The 27,926-nt window shown below is 47.7% G+C and overlaps 1 protein-coding gene and 1 non-coding gene across 2 annotated transcripts in view; one reads left to right on the forward strand and one right to left on the reverse strand.

Moving 5' to 3' along the window:
• CD6 (CD6 molecule) overlaps positions 1-19,757 on the reverse strand; it is a 49,958-nt gene extending 30,201 nt beyond the window's left edge. Inside the window, 1 exon segment of the mRNA XM_050757075.1 lies at positions 19,486-19,757. Coding sequence (XP_050613032.1) covers positions 19,486-19,534 — 49 coding nt within the window. The 5' untranslated portion in view covers positions 19,535-19,757.
• Positions 5,864-5,968, forward strand: LOC126936665 (U6 spliceosomal RNA). Its single transcript, XR_007719494.1, has one exon. It is a non-coding gene; the product is annotated as a U6 spliceosomal RNA (small nuclear RNA).
• Positions 19,758-27,926: the final 8,169 nt, after the last annotated feature.

Raw genomic sequence — 27,926 nt, forward strand, 5'->3', positions numbered from 1 at the left:
GTTCTAGGGAGGAAAGGATAAGAATTATTTCAACAGTAACAGTATCTGTATAGTTTTTTTTCTTATTAATACAGATCTGAGCAAATATGGCAAAAGTGTAAACATTTTCTAAATCGGGGTGGTGAGGATGCATTGGGTTCATTAAAACATTCTCAGGCCAGGTGCAGCGGCTCACGCCTGTAATCCCAGCACTTTGGAAGGCCGAGGCAAGTGGATCACTTGAGGTCAAGAGTTCAAGACCAGCGTGACCAACATGGTGAAACCCCATCTCTACTGAAAATACAAAAATTAGCCGGGTGTGGTGGTGTGTGCCTGTAGTCCCAGCTACTTGGCAGGAGGCAGGAGAATCACTTGAATCCAGAAGGTGGAGGTTGCAATAAGCCGAGATCGCACAACTGCACTCCAGCCTGGGTGACAGAGTGAGACTCCATCTCAAAAACAAACAAACAAATAAACAAACCCCATTCTAGTGCATTTCTGTGTGTTTGCAATATTCCTCTCTAACAAAATGTCTGGAAGATTCTACTGGAGGCTAGTAACAACAGTTATCTTTGAAGGTAGCTATTGGTAAGTTTTTAAAGTTTTTTTTTTTTGTATTTTCTTTTTTTTTTTTTTTTTTTTTTCCTGAGACGGAGTCTCGCTCTGTCGCCCAGCCTGGAGTGCAGTGGCCGGATCTCAGCTCACTGCAAGCTCCGCCTCCTGGGTTCATGCCATTCTCCTGCCTCAGCCTCCCGAGTAGCTGGGACTACAGGCGCCGCCACCTCGCCCGGCTAGTTTTTTGTATTTTTTAGTAGAGACGGGGTTTCACCGCACTAGCCAGGATGGTCTCGATCTCCTGACCCCATGATCCGCCCGTCTCGGCCTCCCAAAGTGCTGGGATTACAGGCTTGAGCCACCTCGCCCGGCCTTTTTTTTGTATTTTCTAAATTCTGTACTATTTTCACTAAATACAATTTTAGTAAAATAAAAAATAAAAACAGAAAAATTTTTAAATAAAAGCATATATGAAAAACCTTTGTAAATTGTCCGAGTCATATCAATGCACCCTGCCAATGATTCTTGTGCTCTTCTCTAAGTAAGAAAGCCATGGATTTTTATAGTTTTAAATTCTTGAATCTCCTTAACAATGCTCAGAAGTAGGCACGGTTGTTATCACCACCGTGCAGGTGGGGAAATGTAGGATTCAAGAGACAAGGAACTTTCTTGGACAACAGAGCCCCTAAGAAGCAGAGCAGGGATTTGAACCCAGAAAGAGGGTCTCCTGGGCTCTGATAAACACCTCAGCATGTGCTGTGAATGCTCAACAAATTCTAGTTACTCTTATTATTAATGGAAGCCCCTAGAGCTCACTTTACCTCCCCCAGCATTTCTTGAGCCATGCCCAGGGCCAGGCCCACGCTGGGCTCTGCCGTGGAAAGTAAAGATAATAGAGCCCGTGGTCCAGCCTGGAGGTCAGGCGTTAAGAGCTGACTCAAATCCCGTTCCTCTGAGGTAGGTGCAGAGGCAAGAGACATGCTTGAGGAACTTGGAGGAGGGACAGGGCTGCTCTGCAAGTTGTGAGGCTGGTAAGTGAGTCCAGGAAGGTACTGCAGGGGAGGTGCCCTTTGGGCCAGGACTTGAAGGTCAAGGAGCATTTCACTGAGGCAGATCCACATTTCCTGAGGACTTCCTCTGTGCCGAGTGCTTTGCAGACGTTGCCTCATGGCTACCTTGTGAGGAGGTGCTATTATGAAACCCATTTTACAGACAAAGAGGCTCAGAGAAATTAAGTTCCTAGCCCACGGTCACATAGCCTGACATTGACAGAGCCAGAATTCAAATCCAAATTTGAATTTGTTCCCCAGATTCACTCTTTCTACTCTTCAGGCGCCCTCAACAAGTGTAAAGAGTTAACAAGGCATTCTAGGGAGAGAGCACAGCTCGAGCAAACACCTGGAGGTGGGACAGAAGCTGGTAGGCCAGGCTTAGACACTCAAGGTATGAAATTCAAGAACAGAATTCCCCAGAGCATGGCCCTCTGTGCAAAGGCTGGGCTAGGTTTCTGCAGGCTGGGAGGAGGAGGAGTGAAGGCTGAAACTGCTGAGCTCTCAGCGATTTTCCAGGGGGCCTGCCCCCACCCACTGGCTCTCAGGAGGGGCCCTGGTTCGAGGTCTCCCAGAGCTGCAGCAGCAGCAGTTTTAGGGTGAATAAAGCTTGTGTGTGGGCAAGGGGTGAAAATCCTGCCCGCTCCAGGGAGTGATGCTGAGACCTTTCCAGGGTGGCCTAAAGCCCCCAACGAGAAAGCCCCCTTGAGATCAGACATCCAGAAGCCATCAGACATCATCAGCATCCATCCTTGGAAGGAAACACAGCCTCTCCCGAGCAGGTGGGAGTGTGGGCTGGGCTGGGACCAGAAAGTCTCTTTGGGGCATCAGGGACAGGCTAGGCTCACCAGACACATGTCCTGTGCCCATCCATATCCTAAGAACAGCCCCCTCCTCACCTACCACTCACCTCCTCTCTTTAAATAAATCCAGATTCAAAGAGAAGCTGGGGGAGGCACCGGGGATGTTCAGACTGATGCTTCGTGGCCACCTTGTGTCCTTAATAGCTGGGGGCTGACAGTGGCCAAAGGCCACATGGATCCATGTGGCTCAGAGTCCCACTGGATTCAGGGATTCAAATTCAGGAAAAAAATATGGGTTCCCTGGAAGGAAGGTAACATCTGAATGCCCACCATGTGCCCCAGCTTTACGTGAACAGCACACACTCTTTTATTCATCTCTACGAGGAGCCTGTGAAGGCTCAGTTTTCCGGATGAGAAAACTGAGGCTCCACAGCATGAAATGACTTGCCTAAGGCCACAGTTACTAAGAGGTGGAGCGAGACTTCCGGTCTCTCTACATCTGATCTCATACTCTCAGCTATCAGCCCAGATGACTGTCCCCTACTCCTCTCCACAAGTCGTATAGGATGCTTCTGAGGTGGCTCAAAGTCCTTTCGAGTTCCCATCTATCTTAACCCTTAGTCAGGGAGATGCCACTCATTCACTCCATTGTCTCAGCTAGGCTCTGGGCCAGGCCCCATGCCCTGGTAGAAGATACAGATGCACTCCTAGTTGATTATGAGCTGTTGTAAGTGCTATCCTCGGGCGTGGAACAAAGTACTCTGGAAAAAACAAAGTTAGGATAACTCACTCCAAAGAACAGGGGACAATTGGGAAGGGTTTTAGAGGATGAGCAGGAGTTCTTCGGGGTAAGAAATCAATGGAAAGATACCTCTTTCCAGGCCTTTGCCAAATGACCTGAGAGATGTAGCTTGCGTCTCTCCAGAGGATGAGTGGGCTAGGAGCAGAGATTAAGCAGGGCAGTGACCCACCTCTTCCTCCATTACCCCCCACCACACACACACACCACACACATGCATACGTGTACACACACACGCCACACACACACTACATACATTGCTATGAGTAGCTGAATTGTTCCCCTCTTCTTAAAACAGTCCTAATTTCCAGTACCCCAGAATGTGACCTTATTTGGAAATAGGGTCTTTATAGAGGTGATCAAGTTAGCATGAGGCCATCAGGGCAGGCCCCAATTCAATATGACTGTTGTCCTCACAGAGGGGGGCCATTTGGACACAGGCACATGCGCAAAAGGAGAATGCCATTTTAAGATAAGGCGGAGATTGGGATGATGTTTCTACAAGTCAAGAAATGCCCAGGATTGCCAGCAAGCCACCAGAAGCTCAGAAGAGAACAGCTCCCCTCTCCCAGCCCTCAGACGGAACCAGTCCCACTGACTCCTTGATCTTGGACTTTGAGCCTCCAGAACTGTGAGACAATACATTTCTGTTTTTTGTTTGTTTGTCTGTTTTTGAGACAGAGTCTCGCTCTGTTGCCCAGGCTGGAGTGCAGTGGCACCATCTCGGCTCACTGCAACCTCTGCCTCCCAGGTTCAAGCGATTCTCCTGCCTGAGGCTCCTGAGTAGGGATTACAGGCACTTGCCACCTCACCCGACTAATTTTTGTATTTTTAGTAGAGACAGGGTTTCACCATGTTGGCCAGGCTAGTCTTGAACTCCTGACCTCAGGTGATCTGCCCGCCTCAGCCTCCCAAAGTGCAGGGATTACAGGTGTGCGCCACCGTGCCTGGCAGAGACAATACATTTCTGTTGCTCTGGCCACTCAGTTTGTTGCAGCAATTCTAGGAAACTAAACCACAGGTGAACCTGCAACAAAAGCTGCCTCCAGGGCAGGAACTGGGAGCTGAGAAGAGCTTCTAGGGCATTCTGGATTAGGGGTGTTGAGAGCGGGGTACCGTAAGGAACCCGTAAGAGGGAGAGATGTGTCCCTCTTTCACTTCCAGATGCCGTAGAGTCTACAAACCCACAAGGGTTTCTCGGAACTGAATTTCAACGTTATGTTGACATGGTTAGGGCTGAGGCAGCCCCCACAGACGCGGGTGATGAAAAGTTCCATAGAGATCTTCAGGGAAGGCTTTAGCATCTACCTAGAGCGCAAAAGCTGAAGAGTGACATGGCCACACCCATTTTACCTCAGAGAGGTTTGGGAACTTGCCCAAGGTCATGGCGGAAGTGGTGGAGCCTGGAGTCGAGGCTGGTCTCAGAGCCACCTGCCAAGTGTGGATCAACACCAGCCCGGCGCCCATCAGCACACCCACCTTCCTGCTGGTGAGACTGAAGGCCCGTGACGCTCCACAGACTCAAAAACTTCCTCCTTCAAGAACGAACAGCCGTGTTGTGTGAAGGTGCTGGCTGAGACTTCTCTCTCTCTTTGCATTCCTTCTAATGTGGTTGTTACACCGTTTTTACAATAAGGATGACTAATGTTTACATCACATCTGAATTTTCAGCTAGCATTGGGTGGGAGTGATACTGAGGGTGAGTAGAATGGAGGGCAGCCCTTATCAGGACCTTGGGTAAGTCCTTGCTTAAGGACTGTTCCAAGGCCTCAGTTTCTCCATGGTTAAATGGGTGGGCTGGGCCTATCAAATCCTTCCACCAGTTAGCAAAATGCTTCTCAAATCAGGTCTGAGTCAGAAAGACAATTTAAGATATAAGATTAAATGGAATTGAATCATGCAGTAAACAAATTATTCCTTTTCCAATTGTTCTGCCCTGTCTGCCTTAAGGAGAAAGTCTCATTGTGGCGCTACTCAGTCTTTAATACCTAACACTTTTTTTTAAATTTTATTTTTGCAGAAATGGGGCCTTGCGGTGTTGCCCAGGATGTTCTTGAACTCCTGGGCTCAAGCAACCTGCCTGCCTTGGCCTCCCAAAGTGCTGACAGGACAGGCATCAGCCACTGAGCCTGGCCATCTGACACTTGGTAATGAATGGAGAGACAGCTCAGGCTTGGGCAGCAGGCTATTTAATGACACTTATGTTTTCAGAGTTTTCTTTGTTTATATAGATATATTGTATTTACTTAAGTAGTACTGGTTTGAGATACGTGGTAGTGATAGAAGATTTCTAAGTTCAGATAAACTTAGGTTTAAAAAAGGAGTGGGTGGCCGGGTGTGGTGGCCCACACCTGTAATCCCAGCACTTTGGGAGGCTGAGGCGGACGGATCACTTGAGGTCAGGAGTTTGAGACCAGCCTGGCTAACATGGTAAAACCCTGTCTCTACTAAAAATACAATAATTCGCCAAGCATGGTGGGAGTCATGCCTGCCTACAGGTAGTACAAGCCTGCCTGTAGTCCCAGCTACTTGGGAGGCTGAGGCAGGAGAATCACTTGAACCCAGGAGGCAGAGGTTGCAGTGAGCCAAGATGGCACCATTGCACTCCAGCCCGAGCAACAAGAGTGAAACTCAGTCTCAAAAAAAAAGAAAAAGAAAAAGGAAAAAAAGGAGTGGGTGTAAGCTTCGGCAGTACATTTACTGAAACTGGAATGGTACAGAAAAGATTGGCGTGATCCCTGTACAGGTATGACACGCGAATTCATGAAGCATTGCATATCTTTGTTTAAAAAAAGAATTAAAAAAGGAGTTGATGTAAAGAATTGTTAAGTAATGGTATATGCATATAGGGCAAATTAAATCACATCCTTCTACACCTAAAACTCTCTGATGAGCTCCCATTGCCCTTGGATTAATTCCAAACTCTATGATCTATGCCCTCAAGCCCTGCTAGCCTCTCCAACTCCATCTCCTTCACTCTTCCATCCGTCTGAAATCAATCTCATTCCTGCCTCAGGGCCTCGGCCCCTGCTCCTCTCCCTGCTGGGAATGTCCTCTCCCTGATCTCAGCATTCCCAGCTCATCTCATCACTCAGGTCTATATCCCCTCCGAGGCTCTGCCTGGGTCTCCACTGCAACCGCTCTCAGTCCCCTTACTTTGCCTGATTGCCCTTGGTGCACATAGCCCTCTCTGAAATGACCCTATTTTTAAAATGTGTTTACTTTACTGGTCTATTTTTCCCATTAGAATAGAAACTTCTTGAACACTGGGACTTTGTCCCATATCCTCAGTGGTTGAAAAAAGGTGCCCAAAACATAATGTAGTTCAACAAATGAATGGCAAAATTGTAAAGATGGAGGGAGAACCGGCTCTAAGGTGGAGAGGTGCTGACCCAGACTCCAATATCCGAGGTGGGGCAAGACAGCAGCCACCAGAGGCTCAGTGGAAGGGGAGCTCAAACCTTGGCCTCATTAGCACTAGCCTGCCATGCACTGAGCCACCTGCCTCCCTCCCACTGAGGCAGCAAAGAGAACCAAGTCAGCAACTATTAATGCAGAAGGAATAGTGGAATTATAACATCACCACCGGGTGACTATCCTTATAATAACTGATTCCGGCAAAAATCAATAATAATGTTACAACTAGCGGGCAAAGGTTTGAGGAAGATCAAGATATTTACATATTCTCAAAGAATCTACCCACAAGATGCATGTTGAATACAAAGGGGGAAATTATCTTTACAGCAGAGAAATCTAGCAGACAACACGTTAGCCAAGCAAGTTAGACCACCAGAGAGGGGACAGGGCAAGCCCACGTGCCTCCTGATATGATTCACTGGGAAGGACAAAACTTGCTTCTGTGATATTCCTGCCAAAGAGGCACGACTTAAATCGAACCACGAAGAACCATCAGACGATCCAGATAAGGGCCGTTTTACAGCATAACTGCTTCTATGCTTCAAAAAATCAATGTCATGAAAGAGAAAGAAAATCTAAGAAATCATTCCAGATTCAAGGAGAATAAAGAGATGAGAATTAAACGCAGCATATTGAACAAAATTTTCTTTTGTCTTAGAAGATATTGTTGGAACCACTGGCAAAATCTGAATAAATTCTGTCGATTATCTAATAGAATTGTATCAATAGTAATTGCCTAGTTTTGATAAATGTACTGTGGTTATGTAAGAAAATGTCTGTATGCAAAAAAGAAAAAAAAAACAACACACATGGGGGTATCTAGGAGAAGGGGACATTACAATTTCTCTCAGTTTGTGGGGAAAGCAATAGAAAAACAGACACATTGAAAGGAAATAATAAAGCAAATGTGGAAAATTGTTAGCAGTTGGAGAGTCTGGGGAAAGAGCATGTGGAAATTCTTTGTATTGTTCTTGCAGCTTCTCAATAAGCCTGAAATTAGGCTGAAATTAAACGTTAAGTGAAAAAACCGGCCAGGTGCAGTGGCTCACGTCTGTAATCCCAGCACTTTGGGAGGCTGAGGCGGGAGGATCACTTGAGGTCAGGAATTCAAGACCAGCCTGACCAACATGGTGAAACCCCGTCTCCACTAAAAATACAAAAACTAGCTGGGTGTGGTGGCGCAGGACTGTAATCCCAGCTACTCGGGAGGCTGAGGCACGAGAACCGCTTGAACCCGGGAGGTGGAGGTTGCAGTGAGCCGAGATCACACCACTGCACTCCAGCCTGGGCAACAAGAGTGAGACTCTGTCTCAAAAAAAAAAAAAAAAAAAGTTAAGTAAAAAAACAAAGAGAAGGCAGAGCCTGAGGACTGGAGGAGCCGCTGGAGGGGCTGGGCAGAGTAGCTGCATGAAGCCAGCTCCTCACTGCCCAGGGTCACCTGTGTTCCTGTCAGACCACGTCAGGCCACACTGGGCCATAGCAGTCCCCTGCAATCTCTCTAGGGGTGGGGGTGGGGAGTTAAGCCTGTGCCTGGTTCACACAGGCCCCGCCAGGCCCTGCTGGGCGGGCAGTGTGGGAAGAGGCCCTGGGAAGAAGGCCTGTGGCCTGGGCTTCTCAGCCCTGCTCCAAGACCCTGGGGCATGTCGTTCCCCACTTCGCACCTCGCTTTCCTCCTCTGACAAATAGGAGATGGCTGGCAGCTCGCTGGGGTTTCTTCCAGCTCAGACACTGTCATGATATTTCTAGAATCCCATCCTGGCAAAGCAACACATTTCTTCAAGGAGCTGAATCCACTTGGCAACTGTGCATCTTTTAGTTTGGCTGAAGGAGGGAGGGAGGGAAAATGAGAGCACACCAGGCGGAGTGGGGAACGGGCCTCCTCCAGGCCTGGGGGGCTTCCTCAGCTGTCTCTGCCCCCGGCTGCTCCCGGGCACCCCTCCTGAAAGAGGTGAACACCCTAGCAAAAAGGCTACTGATCCTCCCTCCAAACCCCAGTGACCGGAAGTGGCTCTGCTCCCAGCTCTGTCAGCAACTGGCGGCATTACTTAAGCTCTCTGGGCGTCCGTCTGCCCTTCTGTAGAATGAACAAAGTCATGCTTGGCTTTGCATCTGACTCTGAGGACACAGTGACTTCATCTCTGCGTTCTCTCTGCCACAGCGCTCAGTACATGACTCCAAGTCAGAAGTGGGGCCTCAGATGGGACTCCCGAGACACCCCAAGAAGCCCCTAGCCCTGACACCCCTCGTCATTCTTACAGCCCATGTCCCCACAAGACCCTAGTCCCCGGCCCCAGGCACGGACGCCCCCCCCCCGTCCCCCCGGGCATCTGCTGGCACCTCCTGGAGACCTCAGCCCAGCTCAGGGTCTTCATGGAGACTGGGGGTGGCCTGGACACTTATTGGACGGACTTTTGAGTGTGCCCCCACCCCCAGCACACGGTGAAGACCCACATGGGAGACCCTCCCATACAAGTGAAAACGGGACCACATTCCTATGATAGGGCCATCTCCCTATCTCTCAGCATCTCCCTGGGACCAGAGACCCAGCCCCGGAGCTTCCTCCTCAGCCCTGCCTCCTGCCTCCTGCCTCCTGGCCTCTCTCAGCTGCCATTTTCAGGCAGAAGGCGGTCGGGCTGCAGGAGCCTACAAAATGGAGGGTGGGAAGCTGGGCTTCCCTCTGCCTCCCTCAGTTGTCCCTGAGAGCGCCTCCCCGGCCCCAGTTGGAGTAGCAGCGGCGGCCACAGCTCTCTCCTAACACCCTAAGGAGCCTGGCATTTCTCCAAGCATGTCACCGCCAGCATCTAGAGAGCCCCACACAGCCCTGAGCTCCCATTAGCCCTGCTTTACAGCCGGGAAACGAAGGCTGGGCATGGCCACTCAGCCCGAAGGAGGAGAGCTCAGGCTCCACATAGTTCCAGGACAGCCCAGCTCTTGGTGGGTGAGGTGAAAAGTCCCTGGGGGAAGGGCGGACCTTTCCTGCAGGGGTCTTGAGGTGGGGAGGGGTCCCCGGCCCAAACCCTACTCAATTCCCGGGCTGGGAAAAAGCACTGAGTTTGGAGTCATGAGGTCAAAGCAAGTATCCGTCATCTATTAGTGGTGCGATCTAGGAAGAGTCAGTCTCTCTGAGCCTGCCGCTTACTCAGTAAAATGGAAGTATTAAACAGTAGCGCATACCTCCTAGGGCTGTGACGAGGGGAAGGCAGGTTTACATATTTGCAGAGTGCTACACGGGAGGACGTGATCCTCGTACTGCCTGCCTAACACTTGTAAATGTACATTTTGTGGCTCACCTTCCATGGGCCGGTCCCCGTGCTTGGCGCTCATGGAATCCTCATGGCACACCAGTCTGGGTCAGGAGGCAGAAAAGAGCGTGGACCTCAGCTCCTTTGGGAATTTCGGTCCTGCCCACCCAACGTGACCAACAGGACCAGCAGGGCTGGCTCGTCAGCACCTCCCCTCAGCCAGCCCCTCACAGGCTGTCCCACCTCCAGGTTTCTGCTCAAATGGGTCTCTCTTTCTTTTAATTAAGTTAATTAATTATTTGAAACAGAGTCTCTGTTGCCCAGGCTGAAGTGCAGTGGTGCAATCTTGGTTCACTGTAACCTCTGCCTCCCAGGTTCAAGCAATTCTCTTCCCTCAGCCTTCCAATTAGCTGGGATTACAGGTGCCTCACATCCCCCCAACCACACCTGGGTAATTTTTGTATTTCTTAACTAGAGACGGGGTTTCACCATGTTGGCCAGGCTGGTCTCGGACTCCTGACCTCAAGTGACCCGCCCTCCTTGACCTCCCAAAGTGTTAGGGGTTACAGGCTTGAGCCACTGCACCCGGCCTTCAAATGGCTTTTTTCTGAAATACTTTTTTTTTTTTTTGAGACAAGGTCTTACTCTGTTGTCCAGGCTGGAGTGCAGTGGTGAGATCATGGTTCACTGCAGCCTCACCCTCCTGGGCTCAAGCGATTCTCTGCCTCAGCCTCCCGAGTAGCTGGAACTACAGGCATGAATCTCACACCCGGCTAACTTTTTAATTTTTTGTAAACATGGGGGTCACACTGTGTCGCCTAGGCTGGTCTGGAACTCTTGGACTCAAGTGATCCTCCCACTTTGGCCTCCCAACATGCTGGGATTACAGGTGTGAGCCACCAAAAAGGGCTGAAATCCTTTATTCCCCCTTAACTTCTTATTTTTAAACTATGGACTCACAAGAAGTTGCCAAAATAGCAAAGAGAAATCCTGGGTACCCATCAGCCAACTTCCACAGTGGTGACATATCATGACATGGATTTCAATTCAACATTAGCCACCAGCCTGGGACAAAATACATAACTTTCCGAACCTCAGTTTCCCCACCCATAAAAAAGGGGTGATTGTCCTCATGTTGTCAGGGTGGAACAGCATACGCATAGCTGGTGCTTGGAGAACATTAAGTCCCCGGTAATGGGTGGTGGTTGCAGCTGTCACTGGATTGCACCTGTTGCCACACCTATCCCAGGTTGGTGCTGGTGTGTCTTACCACGACACTATAAACTGTTCAAGGGCAAACCTTCATGTCCCATGGCAGTGCCAGCACAGGGCCTGGTACTCAGCAGATACTGAGTGAATAAGAAAATATGGAGCCTGGGCCAGGCTCAGTGGCTCACGCCTGTAATCCAAGCACTCTGGAAGGCTAAGGCGGGTGGGTGGATCACCTGAGGTTAGGAGTTCGAGACCAGCCTGGCCAAAATGGTGAAACCCTGTATCTACTAAAAATACAAAAAATTAGCTGGGCATGGTGGTGGGTGCCTGTAGTCCCCTTACTTGGGAGGCTGAGGCAGGAGAATCGCTTGAACCTGGGAGGTGGAGGTTGCAGTGAGCCAGGATCATGCCATTGCACTCCAGCTTGGGTAACAGAGCGAGAATCCGTCTCAAAAAGAAAAAAAAAAAAAAAAAAGAAAACGAAACAAAATATGGAGGCTCCTGCCTAGCAAGCTCTCCCCTGGCTCATGGTTCCTCTTTAATTTTGCCTTCCTCCTGGCCCCGAGGTGCATGGCAACCCCCAGGCAAACCCCATGAGGGCATGCCATGATGAGGGAGGCAGCCACACTTGATCCCATCTGTTGCTAAGACTTCCAGGGGGCCCTAGGACCTCAGAGGTCCTTCAGGGCTGTTCCTAGACTCAGTGGTGAGGCTGCAAGGCTAGGAGTTGGCATCTAAGGAAGAAACCCTATACTAGAATAGAGCCCACAGGGCAGCTGGCTAGACACAAGCCAGGCAACTCCCACACGATGGAAAAAGCACCGGCCTGCTGGCTGGGAGACCCAAGCCCAAGTCCCGACAAGTCTCTTAGCCTCGCTAAACCTCAGTTTCCTCATCTATAAAATGAGGTCGCCATGTGGGTGACAGAGCTCATTGTGCAAACAGCACTATGTTAACCGCCAAGTCCTGTATTCACATAGGCAAGGGATTATCTTTGGTCTTGCTGTAGAGCATTTATAAGCTAACATTTCTGAGCCCTGCATTTTGTTCGGCTATTTTCAGATACATCATCTACGTTAACTTGTACACTTTGGTGAGCTGGAGATTTTTATCTCTAGCATGCAGGCAAAGAAACCACCCTGGGGCCATGCAGAGATGGAATTCAGAACCCACGTCTGCCTGGCTCCAGAGTCCATGATTCTATAGGACAGGATGCCGGCTGGGGTTGATACTGTGCCCTTCCTAGGGTGAAGTGTCTAGTGGCTGGATCTCTGCTCCATATAGCCAGGTGCCCTGCTCCATAACCTGTAAAGCCTCAAGGAACATATATAAAGTACAAGCGTGTTTAGGCTGGGTCCTTAGTGTGCAGTTTACCCAGTTTTCCAGGAAGGAAACTAGGGCCAGAGAAAGGAAGGAACTTGCCCAAGATTCCCCAGCAAGTTAGGACCAGAGCTAGTTCTCAAAGTCCACACCCACCTTACTCCTCCTCAAGGTTCCTTCTCCTCCCCAGGCTGCAGGAGCCCAGTTTCCCAGAGCTGAATCAAGGGACATGAGCTTGGGTGCCCCCCAACCTCAAGGCTCACTGGGAAAATCCAGGGACTTCCCAGGGTGCTGGGGAGCCCCTGATATGGGGGTCTCATGTCCCCCAGGCTGCTGAGCAGTCAGCGTCCCCAGGCTCGGTCTTATCAGGGGACACAGTGCCCACCCGCTTTGTCCTTTCTCTGGATCAGTGTTTCCAAAGCACAGGGCACATACATGAAACTATGCAAAATGATTTAGTGATTGACTTGGCATTATCTACCACTATCCTGCATGGTGAGGAAGTTACGCATGTTCTTTATTTCCCTGTCAGCCTTTCTAATTACAGACTTGGAGGAGGAAATCTCCCATGGGGTTAGTCGCTAAAGTCTCTCTGACATCTACAACCCTCCCTTTTTGGGAAAGCAGCAGATGCATCTGGCTAGCATTTAATGACATGGTTTTATTTCCATTATGTTTATTTTCAAAATGATCATCATGATGGTGATTTACAATGAATGGCTTTCCATTTAAGGGAGTGATACAAAGTTTCTTCTCAAAATAAATGTATTTACATTTTAAAACATCAATTAAGAAAGAGTAGCCAGGCATGGTGTCAGGCGCCTGTAATCCCAGCTATTTGGGAGGCTGAGGTGGGAGGATCCCTTGAACCCAAGAGTTTGAAGCTGCAGTGAGCTATGGTCTTGACACTGCACTCCACCCTCAGCAACAGAGTGAGACCCCATCAAAAAGAAAGAAAGAAAGAGAAAGAAAAGAAAATAGAAGAGAAGGAAGAAAGGGAAAAGAAATGGGTACAGTGGCTCACACCTGTAATCCAGCACTTTGGGAAGCTGAGACAGGCGGATCATGAGGTCAGGAGATTGAGACCATCCTGGCTAACATGGTGAAACCCTATCTGTATTAAAAATACAAAAAATTAGCTGGGTGTGGTGGCACGCACCTGTAGTCCCAGCTACTCAAGAGGCTGAAGCAGTAGAATCACTTGAACCTGGGAGGTGGAGGTTGCAGTGAGCTGAGATCGCATCACTATACTCCAGCCTGGTCAACAGAGCGAGACTCTATCTCAAAAAAAAAAAAAAAAAAAAAAAAAAGAAGGAAATTACGTTAAGCAAATTGCCCGGTGGATGATGCGTTGGCCAACACAACACTGGGAAGGTGGACTAGAATAAAGTGCTCTGGGAAGAGCTACTCTGGATAACTTACCATGAGTCTGGAGAGGGGCCAGTGCTGAGGACAGGATGGAGGGCCTGGAGGCCATGGTGGCTGAGGCAGTAGATGCAGCCTGGGGATCCCAGCCCCACCAGGGTCTGCTCAGGGCAGGCCTGAGCACATGGCATGGATGTTAAAGCTCGTGGTGTCCCATGTGTGGTCCAGGCAAGTAGAGGGTGGCCACACACCTGGGAGGTTTATCCTTCAAGCTCCTGTCCCAAAGGACAGTTGGGGCCACCTGTTTATTCCTCTTTGCCCCAGAGAGAAGGCTGATTCCTTAACTCAGAATCTAACAGCTGGGGGCCAAATTTAATTCTTGAATGTTCTATAAATATCATAAATAAGGCCTTCATGTGGTCTGAATGAGGAGGGCCGTGGGCAGTGTTTCTCACTCATTCTAGATCCCTCTGTAAAGTCCGAGCTTCAGCACCCTAGGAGCTACCCCGTTCCATGGCCCCAATACAGTGAAGGCCACGCTAACTGTCCTCATCAGTCATTGACCTGTGGCCAGAGAGCCAAGCTAAGCTGGGAGAAAGACGCAGAAGCCTGTCATACATTATTTATGTATCTATGAGATGAAGTGTTGCCAGGCAGGAAGAATGTGAAAAGAGGTCAGCATAGAAAAGTAAACATGTGTGTTTAATTCAGTCCAATCAAGCGATAAGGCCAGATGCAGGGCAGATGTAGGGGATTAGGTTTGTATAACTTGGATTCAGAGGTCATAGGTCAAGAAGCCAGCCCAGTTGGAGGGCACGGACTATCAAAAAGGGCAGAAGCGCATCCATCAGCAACACAGGTGAACCGTATCTTATGTTTTGGCAAAACAACAAAAACGCCGACCTCAGCTCAGTCCACTGAGATGGAAAACTTCAACCTGCTTGGCATAACCCAAGTTACCTGCAATGGCGCCATTGTTTTCTCCTTAGTAAGTGGCTTTTAAACCCAGGAAGATTAGAATTTAGAAAATAGAGATGATTAAATAAACAAACACTCATAGTATGTATCCATTGGTGTTAAATGTAAGTTGGGTCAAGTTCCGTGAGTTGTATAAAATCCTATATTTGTGATATTCAAAAACATTTGGCCACTGAGTTCCTCAGGAATGTGAGCAGGTAATTGACTTCGGTTCAATTTTGAAGCAGAAAATTTAAAAGAATTTGACAATGTCTGTAAACATTAGAATATTTAAGAGAAGTTGATATTCGCTTTAATAACTCAGAAACAGAAAGTCAAACACCACGTTCTCACTTATAAGTAGGAGCCAAACAACGTGTACTCACGGACGTACAGAATGGAGTGACAGACATCAGAGTCTCCAAAAGGTGGGAGGGTGGGAGGGGAGTGAGGAATTAAAATTACTTATTGGGTACAATGTACCATATTCCAGTGCTGGGTACACTCCAATCCCAGACTTCACCACTACGTAATATAGCCATGTAACAAAACTGCACTTCTACCCCCATATCTATACAAATTTAAAAAATAACTTAATATTCACTTCGCTTATGCTAGCTTTTTAGTTCTGAAAGCTTTTTCTAAAATTCTTGGGAACATTTTGTTTCTTGCTCTATAAAATATGGAATTCATTATATTTGTAAATGTGGTTTAGAATATCAAAGGCAGTGCTATCCAATATAAATATAATGCAAGTAACGTATGTAATTTTAAATATTCCAGGACAACCCTCCCCCTGCTTTTTTTATTGAGACAGGGTCTCCTTCATCGACCAGACTGGAGTGCAGTGGCACAGTAATGGCTCATTGTAGCCTCAAACTCCCGGGCTCAAACCATCCTCCCACCTCAGCCTCCCGAGTAGCTGGGACTACAGGCTTGCACCACCACTCCCAAGCTAATTTTTGTGTTTTTTGGAAATACAGGGTTTTGTCATGTTTCCCCAGCTGGTCTTGAGCTCCTGGGTTCAAGTAATCTTCCTGCCTTGGCCTCCCAAAGTGCTGGGATTATAGGCGTGAATTACCACAACAGACCAGGAACCCCATTTTTAAAAAGTAAAAAGAAATATGTAAACTTAATTGTGATAATAAAATTCATTTAGCCCATCATATCAAAAATATTATCATTTTGACATATAAATCACATAAAATTTGTTGAAATATTTTACATTCTTTCTTGAAACTCATCTTCAAAACCTGTTGTATATTTTACACTTCACACATCTCATTTTGGACTCTCACATTTTAAATGCGTGATTGTAGCGGCTACCCTATGGAACAGCACAGAACTAAGGGAGTTTGATTAGCTACGTTTGTGAGGGCATTTATTATTTAAGGATGTTAGGTCTGTTCAACTTCATTTGCTCAAATATTAAAGGCCCATTGAAAATCATTGATCAAAATAACAGGGCTTATAAAATAAAATATGATTAGTATGTTGAACTCACAAGTTAAGAAAAAAGTTCTTAAAAAATTGTTAATTAAAGAATTACTATTTTTTTTAAAAGTAGCCACAAACAGCCCTCGAGGACCTCGCCAGCCAGAGCGCAGATGGAGTTAGAGTCACGGAGCTCAGCACTGCCCTGGCGGGAAAGGCCTGGGTCTTTGTTACTGCGTCATAGTGTCAGATCTGGCCAAAAGCTTTCTTGTAGATTGTCTGAACAAAGCATCCCCCTTCCACTGATGAGAAAACACGCTGGCGAAGAAAAGCAGCACAGTCACATGGTGAATTAGAGGCAGGACCAGGGCAGAACCTGGGGTCTCATGATGCCACCCCAACCTCCCCTGTCAAGGGCTTCTAATTCATTCTCTCTGTTCCTTCATCCTGAGTTGTCTGATTAGGAAACTGAGGCAGAGAACTGGAGGCTTGCATCTCTAAGCAACAGAAACCAACAACACAAACCAAGTCCAGGCCCAGAACCCGGGCCGCCTGGGCAGGGGCCCAGAAGATAGGGCCTCCTGCTAGGGTTAGAAAGGGAAGAAGGAGGCTGGGCACGGTGGCTCACGCTTGTAATCCCAGCACTTTGGGAGGCTGAGGTGGGCGGCCCATGAGGTCGGGAGATTGAGACCATCCTGGCCAACATGGTAAAGTCCTCTACTAAAAATACAAAAATTAGCTGGGCATGGTGGCGCGTGCCTGCCATCCCAGCTACTCCAGATGCTGAGGCAGGAGAATCACTTGAACTCGGGAGGCGGAGGTTGCAGTAGCCCGAGATCGGGTCACTGCACTCCAGCCTGGCAACAGAGCAAGACTCTGTCAAAAAAAAGAAAAGAAAAAGAAGAAGAAGAAGGAGAGGGAAGGTCTGCCCGAGCACAGCAAGTCCTCAGCCAGGTCTGCCAGTGCAAAGGAGGGCAGGATTCCACCTGCCTGTGGTCCCAGGGCAGAGCCAGGGAGCCCCACCCCAAAATAGTTCTTGGGGTAAAGGCCTGGAACTTCCATACGCACTTCATTCTCCCAGCTCCCTTTCCTCCCTCTTTGCCATCATTTTTCTTTCTCCTTCTTTTTCTCCTTGGAGGTCCTAGTCTCCTTTCCCCAATATGTTAGGCCTAACACAAACTCCCCACAAGCAGATGTGGGTCAACCTTGCCCTCTGAGGTTGGGTTCTGCTAGGGTTTGGGCCTGCTGAGCCAGACACAGAGGAAGAAAAGCTGAGGCAGGCCTGGGGTGCAGCAGCTCAGTGTCCCTTGCATGAGCCCTGGAGAGAGACAAGGGGGCTGCTTGAAGGTGCCGTCTTCCTCCTGCCTGGAGAGGCCATATTTTTCAGCAGTAGGACATACACCTCTAGCAACCCTCGGGAGAGTTTACAGAAGCCGCGTTTAATGCTCTGAAATCACAGAGTGAGGAAATTATTCCCTGCCCACGGAGTTTTCAGTCCTTCTGCAAAGTCAAGAAGAAAATAGCTACTAGAGCCAGGAGGCCATCTCCTCTCCCCTCCCTCGTCACCCCTTTCACAGAGAGGACGAGCTCTGGGTCTTCACGATCTTTTCACTTTTTGCTAAAGCGTAATAGAAATTGGGTTTTGCCACCATTTGTTTTTATGTTTCTCTTTACCTTTCACCTATGGCAAGTGATACTGATTTTCCACTTATAACAGTGATGTAAAGTTTCCTTTCAAAACTGAGCTTGCATTGATAACAACAAGTGAGTCAAGTAAATATCAACACAGTTTCAAAAACATAAAGTGGATGACAGTACTGGGAAGGAGCAGGTCGGGCGAGAGCTGCCAGGGCGGGACACACTGAACGAAGGAGCTTGGAGGCTCCAGGACTACTTTGCTTGACCTCCCTGAGCTCTGCCCGGGTCTCTGGGTTCCCGCCTCTCCTGTGGGCACCATTCAAAGCCAGTTCTCCTGGCTGGCTGCTGGGCCAGCTGCCACGGCTCGGACGCCAAGGGCACCAATGCCTAGCTCAGCCCCTGGCCCTCATTCCCACTGGGAAGCTGAGAAGGAGCTGGTCTGAAGCCCTGGGTCAGGGAAGATCTTTTGGACCCGACTTTACTCTGGAGCCTGTGGCTGGGCTTCATGGGGAAGAGGAAAGGGGGCTGCTTTCGGACAGTCTGTTTCAGCTCAGGGGCAGAAGGCAGCCGAAATTCCGGAGCTGCTGCTCTGGAAAGTCCTGGTAGAGTTAGCAGGGCAAAGCTACACGCACAGAGCCAAAGGCACACAAACTCCAGCTCCTAGAGCCGAATGGCTTTGCCTGAACCAGTATGAGGCCACGGGCTTGGAACACAGGAGATCAAGGCAAGGGAGAGGAGATCAAGGCAGAGAGGAGGGCACCCCCTGCCCAGAGTCTCCCAACATATACCCAGTCCTCCAAGCCAGCTCGATGCCCCCTCCTGACTGGGTCTTCCTGGGTCTCCCCCATCACAAAATGAAAGCACCTGGCTCCCCGGCTGCAGGGTGGACCCAGATTCCCCTGGCCCAGAATTCTGTTTCCACGCCGGTCTCCCAAACCCCAAAATGTGAGAGCTCAATGGGGTCAGGACCTCTTGCATCTCCAGGCCCCTGCCCAGCTCCGGCCAGCTTGGACCCTGCATTCAACAGGGGCCAGCAAGTATCTGGGGAGCATAGTCCAGTGCCCCAAACCTTCTGGTCATCTGATTCCCTGGCCCCGGGTGGCCAGGTGCCTTGTCACTTGGGGACAGCTTGAGACGTGGGGGTGGCCTTCATGCTCACTTATGCCCTAGACGACCCCAACTGGTTGTGCCGAAGCCATCAGCGCCTGGCTGTCCGGAACTCTCCCTGGCTTCCCTGAGTCCTGTTTTGGGGGTGCTGTCCTGTGACTGGCCTAAGCCTGCTGGACCCCAAGCCTCAGCTTCAGCATGGAAAGTACCACCGTCAATGGTCCTGCCTCTCTGGAGGGTGAATGGTTCCTTCTTAAGAGTTGGCAAGACATAGGAAATGGGGGAGTTCCTGAGCTTAAGGGTGGGAGGGGCACCTCCCTCCTCACACCCTGGGGACCTGTTGGTAAGGCACAAAGTATGCTTCCCACATTCTGTCACTCCAGGAGGCTTCTCATGATGGGCTCCTTGCCCAGGCACAGCCCCATCCCCTTGAGGGGCTCCTGTGTCCTATCCTAGCCCCAGATGCTGGAGCTCCCTGGTACCTGAGTATAGTCTTGGCTAAAAGATCCCAGAAAGGTGACCACAGGCAAACAACCAGAAAGGGGACTGAGAGGGCTGGATCTGGCTCCTCCAGCACTAGTGGCAGGAGATGAGGGAAGGGGGCCTACCTGAGAGGGCTGCTGTCAGCAATCCAGCGATCCCGAAGAAGAGCCACATGTCTGGAGCTGTCTCTGGCTGCTACACGCGGCTGCCTGTGGGAAGCACCATTTTGGGGCCGGGAGGTGGACACGGCCGTTGTGCGCCCCTGGCGCAGGTCTGCTCTGCCCTTCGCTGTTCCTGTTCCTGTGTCTCTCTGCTCTCTCCCCTCCGACACGCATGCGATCAAACCCAACCTGTGAGTGTCTCACGCCTCCCTGTTCTGCTTGTGGTTTTGGTCTGCAGGAAGCTGGGCTGCTGTTACAGGGGCTGGTGGGGAGAGCCCCAGCTGCCGGTGCTCGGAGCCCACCCATCCAGGCTGCACCCCAAGAGTCACGGAGCCAGACACAAGCATGCACACACATCCATGCAGACACACTTCCCCGAGGGTATTCTAAGAAGGCAAGTGGAGGGGCCATGCCTCATTTCTGGTGGCCCAGAAGAAAAAATTGATAATGTAGTAGCTGCTCAATCAGTACCTATTGGAAGAGGGAGGGAATGACCCTGTCATTCTGGGTCCTGGCATTGCCTGTCCCGGTCTGCACGATTTGGCTCTCATGGATTAAATCCTGAGTTTTATCTTAACTTTAGAGGCGATGGTGGTTGGGAAGGAGGGTGTGGTCTTAATGCACTTTTGGAGATAAGAGCCTAAGTCTCCCCTCAGAGAAACATAAATTGGGAAGGGCCTGAGAGATGACCATCCCACAAGTCCTTCTACAGGGAAGGGTGCCAAGGCCCTGTGGGAGCCGGCCCCTCAGATGGCACAGTGGGGCCAGCTCTCCCATCTCCAGGTACCAGACTGGGCATGCCTCTGTGGGAGTCAGGCATGGGAGCTGGGTCTACAAGGCTGAGCAGGCTTTTGATAAGCAGCAATGGTGGGAGGCCCCTGGGCCAGAAGGAACAGCAGGAGTGAAGGGCTGGAGGAAGGAAGCCCAGGGCTGCTGAGAAACCCCAAGTTGCCCCATTGCAGTGCAGCAGACTGACGCTATAGGAAGAAGGCAGGGACCAAGTGTGTTTAATTCACCACGGTACTCCCTGTGGAGCATACGGTAGGAGGCGAATAAATGTTTCTTGAATGAAAAAAGGAATAGATAATTCGGTTGTCCAAGCAGGACCCTGGAAGTGGTCAAATCCAGAAGAGGTTTGGTTCCAAATCCTGGCCCTGCCCCAGTTGGTCCCATCCCAGGTCCACTTCTCCTGGCCCTCCACTTCCTGCATCCTTGCTTGTCTTCATTTCTCCAACATGTGGAATGGGGAGGGGTCCTCCTCCATTGGGTTCGGTCCTAAAGGTGGGTGTATGCATTTGATGTGGCAAGTATTGGAGCCACGGGGAGCCAGGTGCCCCCAGAGTTAGACCCCGCCCAGTCCTGCCCCAGTGCTGGCACCTGCTGCCACTGCCCTCTGGTGGAAGTCACTGACAGCACAGGTTTGCATGGGTGCCTCAAGCTCCCAGATGCAATTCCATTCATTTACAGAGACTTGGTGTGCAGAACTCTGGACAGGACTCTGTGGAAGCGAAAGAGAGGAAACCATATTCCTGCCCTCAAGGAGCATGGAGTTCACACACACGTGACCAAACCACAGGCCAGGGTAGGACACACATAATGTGAGGTCTCCTGGTCCTAAGAGAAACCCGTTTGAAATGGGGCCGGGAAGGATAGCTAGACTCCATTTCTGACAATATGGTAGACAGCAGATGCTGAAGAATTCCTGTAATACAAAACACCACAAAAATATTGTAAACCATCTTTTAAAATGTGTAGCTGAGGTGGTGAGAAATGAAGAAAATCATCAGAGATCAAAAACGACAATAAGTCTGGGCAACATGGTGAAACCCTCTCTCTGCAAAAGGTGCAAAACATTAGCCAGGTGTGGTGGCGCACACCTGTGGTCTCAGCTACTTAGGATGCTGAGGTGGGAGGATCGCTTGAGCCCAGGAGGTCAAGGCTGCAATGAGCCAAGATTGTGCTGCTGCACTCCAGCTTGGGCAACAGAGTGAGACCCTGTATATGTTAATATATAAAGACAACAGGGCTGGTCGCGGTGGCTCACGCCTGTAATCCCAGTACATTGGGAGGCCGAGGCAGGCGGATCATGAGGTCAGGAGATCGAGACCATCCTGGCTAACACAGTGAAATTCCCATCTCTACTAAAAATACCAAAAATTAGCCAGGCATGGTGGCAGGTTCCTGTAGTCCCAGCTACTTGGGAGGCTGAGGCAGGAGAATGGTGTGAACCCCGGAAGTGGAGCTTGCAGTGAGCTGAGATCGAGCCACTGCACTCCAGTCTGGGCTACAGAGCGAGACTCCGTCTCAAAAAAAAAAAAAAATTAAAATACATAAATAAATAAATACAACAAAAATCCAAAGAGATCACAGCCAGCAGAGAAGTATCTGTTGATCCAGTTGACCAAGAGCTTCAGTCTTATGAACATGGACAAAAGTTAAAGCTGAAAAACAAAATCGAGTGAACAACAAAATCCAAAATCTCTGCCTTAAACAAAGGTCACTGAAATACAACATCCACAGTGAAGAACTCGGAGAGAAAAATTCCTTAAAGCGAGCTGACACAGAGCTTGCCCAACTCAGCATGGACTCTGAGTGGGAGAAAAATGTCAACCCTGAATGCCCCTCACCACAAGTCTACCCACTGATAGACCTGGAGGTGAAACTCATGGTGCCTGTGTGGCAAAAACAATCACAGAAAAAATAAGCAGAAGATTACATAAGAATTTAAAGTGAGGTAAACAATAGCTTCTTAGACACTTGGCAGAAACATATGGTGAAAATCCTGTCTGGAGTAACTCATCCTATATTCATGACTCAAAGAAGTCCCACAGAGAAACTTCCATGGAACATGAGTTCACATATTTGTAAAACAGAAAAATCGTAAAACACAGGACACGAGGTGCTTTAGGTGACAGGGGCACCAAGCAATAAACTAAAAATGCAGACCTTCAAACACATCTTAGATGTTGGAATTATGGTATATATAATGTAGAATCAGGATGTTTCATATGCTTCAAGAATTAGAAGTTGGTAATTGAAAGTATAGATATGGAACAAGAGACTATTAAAAGTGACCAGGAAGATTGAGGGAAAAAAAGCAAGCAGCTATGTGAGAACATAATTTTTGAAAATAGAAGCCCAGTATACAGATTAAACAGTAAATTAAGGCCCAGCACTTTGGGAGGCTGAGGCAGGCCGATGACTTGAGGCCAGGAGTTCAAGACAAGCCTGGCCAACACAGTGAAACCCCATCTCTACTAAAAATACAAAAATTAGGCAGGCGGGGTGGCACATGCCTGTAATCCCAGCTACTCGGGAGGCTGTGGCACAAGAATTGCTTGAATCTAGAAGGCAGAGCTGCACTCCAGCCTGGGTGAGAGAGTGAGACTCTGTCTCAAATAAATAAATAAATAAATACATAAAAATAAACAGCAGATTAATATGGCTGAAGAGACAACTACTGGGGTGAACAATAGATTTGAAGAATTTACCCAGGATGAAGCACAGGAGGACAAAGTGACAGAAAATATGAAAGGGCTAAGAGATATAGACAAGGAACAAGGATTTAAATATCTAATTAGAGATCTAGAAGAAAATGGAAAATTTCTAGAATTGATGAAAGACACAATCCTCAGATTCTGGAAGCTCCCCCAACCCAAGCATGATAAATAAAAAGAAATCTACACCAAACACTTTTGGTAGCAAAACTGCTGATCACTAGACAGAAGATGGATGAACTATGAAGTAGATGGGCAGCTAATATCTCAATACCAACAATTAAAGCCAGAAGGCAATGGAACAACATCTTAAAGTACTAATAAAAAATAACTGTCAACCCTGACTATCTTTCAGGTATAAGGTTTAAAAGACACATTTTCAGATGAAAACTGGAGACATTTATAGCTAACAGACTCTCACCTAAGGGAATTCTAAAGGACGTTCTTCAAAAACAAGAAAAATAATCTCAGAAGAAAAGGTCTTGGATTCAAGTAAGAATGGTGAGCAAAGAAATATGTAAACACAGAAGTGGATTAAATAAGCACTGATTGCATAAAATAATTACAAAAATGTCCAATTTATGGAGTTAGAGAAAAAATGAAATAGGCTGAACTTGGTGGCTCATGCCTGTAATCCCAGCACTTTGGGAGGCTGAGGTGGTTGGATCACTTGAGCTCATGAGTTTGAGAACAGCTTGGCCAACATGGCTAAACCCTGTCTCTACTAAAAATACAAAAATTAGCCAAGCATGGCGGCTCGTGCCTGTAGTCCCAGCTACTCAGGAGGCTGAGGCAAGAGAATCGCTTGAATCTGGGAGGTGGTGGTTGCAGCGAGCTGAGACCACGCCACTGCACTCCAGTCTGAGTGACAGAGCAAGACTCTGTCCCCCCTGCCCCCCCCAAAAAAAAAGAAAGAGAAAAAGAAAAAAGAAAAAAATGAGATAAAACTAAAGAACCATAAAACAATAACAAATTGGTGAGGAGTGATCACAGTGGGAAAGGTCTATTATTTGGTGGGAGGGCAAAATATTGACTAGCGTTTGAGCTTTTTCAGTTAAACATGCATGTTAAACTAGCTGAACAATAAAATGGAAACTGTTGGGGAGAGAAGCCTGCTATAAAGCCAAAGAGGGCAGGAAAGGAAATAGACGAAAGGGAGAATAGGATAAACTGAAGGGTCAGTAGGTTTCGGCAGGTAGCTCAGCTGTAGGGTGGAAGGAAGGGTGCTCCTGGCAGGGCACAGGGTAAGTAGAGGCAAGACAGCATAATGTGGGTGTTGCTGGGGCTGGATTGACATGATACACCCCAAGCCGCCCATGTTTCACAGACTTGAAGCTTCAAAAATGAAGCTGAAAAGTGCACCCAGCTGGGTGTGCAAATCAATGAGCTCATTTTTATTTAGAACTCTTGGAGCAGGACCTTGTGAACTCAATTTGCAAGGGACACCCAGTGGCTCTGCATCCTGTGGAGAGCTCAGGAGTTTTTCATCCAGACTGTATCTCTCTCCTGACCTTGGCCCAGCAAATTGGAATAAGCAACATTATTGAGGGAAGCCCGACTCTCCCACCAGAAGGAAGAGAGGAACTAGAACTGAAAGGCCGCCACCCCCACCATGTGGCACAGGGGAAAGTTTAACGCTGACGGGTACTTAGTGAGCACTTCCTATTGTGCCAGACACTGTACATGGAATCTTAACCCTCAGTTCTCACTACAACTCAGCCAAGTACATTGTGTCCTTAGCACAGCCTTGCAGATAATGACACTGAAGTTACGGAGGTAGTTTGCTCAGGATCCCACAACTAAGAAGTAGTAGGGCTAGGCTCTGAACTCAGGTCTGTTTGGATGAAGACCCTGGGCTCTTAACCACAGGGGTGGATTGTGGCACAAACATAAAGGCTTTGGCTGAAACATGGCACCACGGGCAGGAAAGGCTCTGGTTCTATCAGACTCTAAATTTTGGACCAGCCCTGCTCCTGGGCCAAGCCAAACCCACTCCTTAGTCTCTTGAATCCTGAAATTTCTCAGTCCTGACCACAGTTTCCAAACCAGCTTCAGACAAACCTTGTGTTTCCTGAGGCCCAGGATTTTCTAGCATGTTCCAAATATTTAGCATCTAAATGTACATACATTAACTCTAATCACTTAGTCACTCATTCAACACAACTTTATCATGTGTTCTAGGTGCTGGAGACACTATGCGGACCAAAACAGGCAAATATCCCTGTTTTTACAGAGCTTACATTTTAGTGGGAGAGAAACATAATAAACAATAGACACAATAAATAGATTATATGGATAAAAAGAAACAGCCATTTAAGAGAGGCTAGGAGTGCTGAACAGAGGTTACTATTGTAAATGAGTATAGCTTAGCTTAGCCTCTTCCCCCTCAAATGGAGCCTAGAACAAGGGCTTTTTGGCGACAGGTTATTTGTGAATGTGATCCGAGGGAACAGGTTGAGGAATAAAGAGAAGAGAAATAGGAAAAGAAGGAAAGTCAATAAAAGGATGTCTCATTGAGTTGACCACACTATGGACAACTAGTACTCCATCTCAGACTTCTGAAATGGTTCTTGTAACTGTCTGCTCATACGTGGTCTCCATTCCCAACACCCATTGCACCAGCACTGATGTGGCAAATGGAGAGAAACTGGCTAATGTCCTCTTGAGAGTCATAGGCCTCCCTGTGGTAGAGCTTCTCTACTGGGCGTTAACATACATCGTGTCCATCCACATGCCTCTACCCCAGATATCCTTGCCTCGGATTTTCCAGTCTTGTTCCTTCCAGGCCTCTGCCCAGGAGTCCATGGATATCCATATCTCTACTCGTTTCCATGTACAGTGAATGAACAAAGTTACTATCCCATCTCTGCCCACTGCCAGTATTTCCCTTTACCATTGTCCTTCAGAGCCACCTCTGAGTGAGACTATAGCTTCTGTCCATTTCTGGTTAGTAACAACCTCTTGTGCCACCCCATTTGTGAACCAGGTCTGAAGTTTTCCAATTCTATCAGAAGGAGCTTTCTCAAGGCCATAGATGTGAGTTAAAAGAGAAATATGGGGCCGGGCGTGGGGGCTCACACCTGTCATCCCAGCACTTTGGGAGGCCGAGGCGGGTGGATTGCCTGAGCTCAGGGGTTCGAGACAAGCCTGACTAACATAACCATCTCTACTAAAAACACAAAAAAATTAGCCAGGTGTGGTAGTGCACACCTATAATTCCAGCTACGTTGGAGGCTGAGGCAGAAGAATCACTTGAACCTGGGAGGCGGAGGTTGCAGTGAGCTGAGATAGTGCCACTGCACTCCAGCCTGGGTGACAGTGAGACTGTCTCAAAAAAAAATCTAATGTACTCCATAAACATATATATATACACATACACATGCCTACTATGTACCCACAAAAATTAAAAATAAAAAATGTTTAAACAATAAACTAAGATATTTAAAATATTTATTTAATACAATTTAATACATTTTAAAATATAAACAACAAACTCATTACATGTCAATATAAATAACACTTTCTGTGAAAAATTACTATATATCTCAAGCCCCACAAAAGTATTGGGGGCCAGGCATGGTGACTCACTCTTGTAATCCCAGCACTTTGGAAGGTCGAGGGGAACAGATCACCTGAGGTCAGGAGTTCAAGACCAGCCTGACCAACATAGTGAAACCCCGTCCCTACTAAAAATACAAAAATTAGCCAGGTGTGGTGGTGGGTACCTGTAATCTCACCTACTTGGGAGGCTGAGGCAGGAGAAAGGCTTGAACCGAGGTTGTGGAGGTTGCAGTGAGCCAAGATGGAGCCAGATGTCAACCATTCTAGCCTGCATGACAGAACAAGACTCCGTCTCAAAAAAAAAAATTATTGGGATATGATTATTTTATATTTTTGAAAATGTCTTGAACATCCAGCTTTGTGGAACCCACCTGGATTTTCATATCTGCTTCTTCATTTAATTTGTGGAGATATGTTATTTAGGTTGAAGTATATGGGAAAAAATCTGATATCACAATATGGAGTAGATAAAAGGAGGAGCATTTTAATAAGCTTTTAAAAATAATTGTAGATATTCTTCTCTGATACTACAAGAAAAGTTCACAAGTGATAGTTTCTAAAGGTTAGCTCCAACATGAAATCTGAAATCATATCAATGACCTTTCATATATTTTTAAAGTCTATTGCTCTATCTTGTTCTTTGAATGGATTTCTTATCCATGTATGATTTTGTAATAACATGCCTCAGTCATTGTAGAATATACTGCTCTACAGTCCATTTTTAAAGTGCATAGTTCTATCTTGTACTTTGAATGGATCTCTTATCCAGGCATGATTTTGTAATAACATGTTGAAATATTTCCTTACACAGTATCGAAAATCACATTCATCGATATCATCTCTGATCCCATCAGAAAACTTTTGAGTATTGGGAAGATGTCAAGATCATGACACGGGTTTTCTAACATTTGAATTTTTACTTAAAAGCTCTGATTTCATCACTGGCAACAAATACTGTCATTGTCTTTCAAGTGACAGGCTCACTGTGTTCATTTTCAAACAATTGTCAGTCAAACTTTTAAGTCTGAATAACCATAGTTTCAAGTAAAAATGGTGTTCCGGGGGGAAATATTCTAGTTCAACTGGCAAATCCAAAAATAGCACAAGTGCTTTTTTTTTCCCAGAGCAACCTTCATACTGTAGTATTCAGCAGGCGTGATTTTTGCTTACTTCTCATTTGTCACATAGAATAAAGATTGTGCTTTAATAATATTAATAATTTTAACTGCTTCATTGAGGACATTCTTAAGTAAAAGAACGCATCCTCTGGATGCATGAGGATGAAAAAAATCCAACACCTACTACTGTAGCTTGGTGCCACTGCTTTTTTTTTTTTTTTTTTTTTTT

This window comes from Macaca thibetana, chromosome 14 (genome assembly GCF_024542745.1).
Source record: "Macaca thibetana thibetana isolate TM-01 chromosome 14, ASM2454274v1, whole genome shotgun sequence".
Classification (NCBI taxonomy): Eukaryota; Metazoa; Chordata; class Mammalia; order Primates; family Cercopithecidae; genus Macaca; species Macaca thibetana.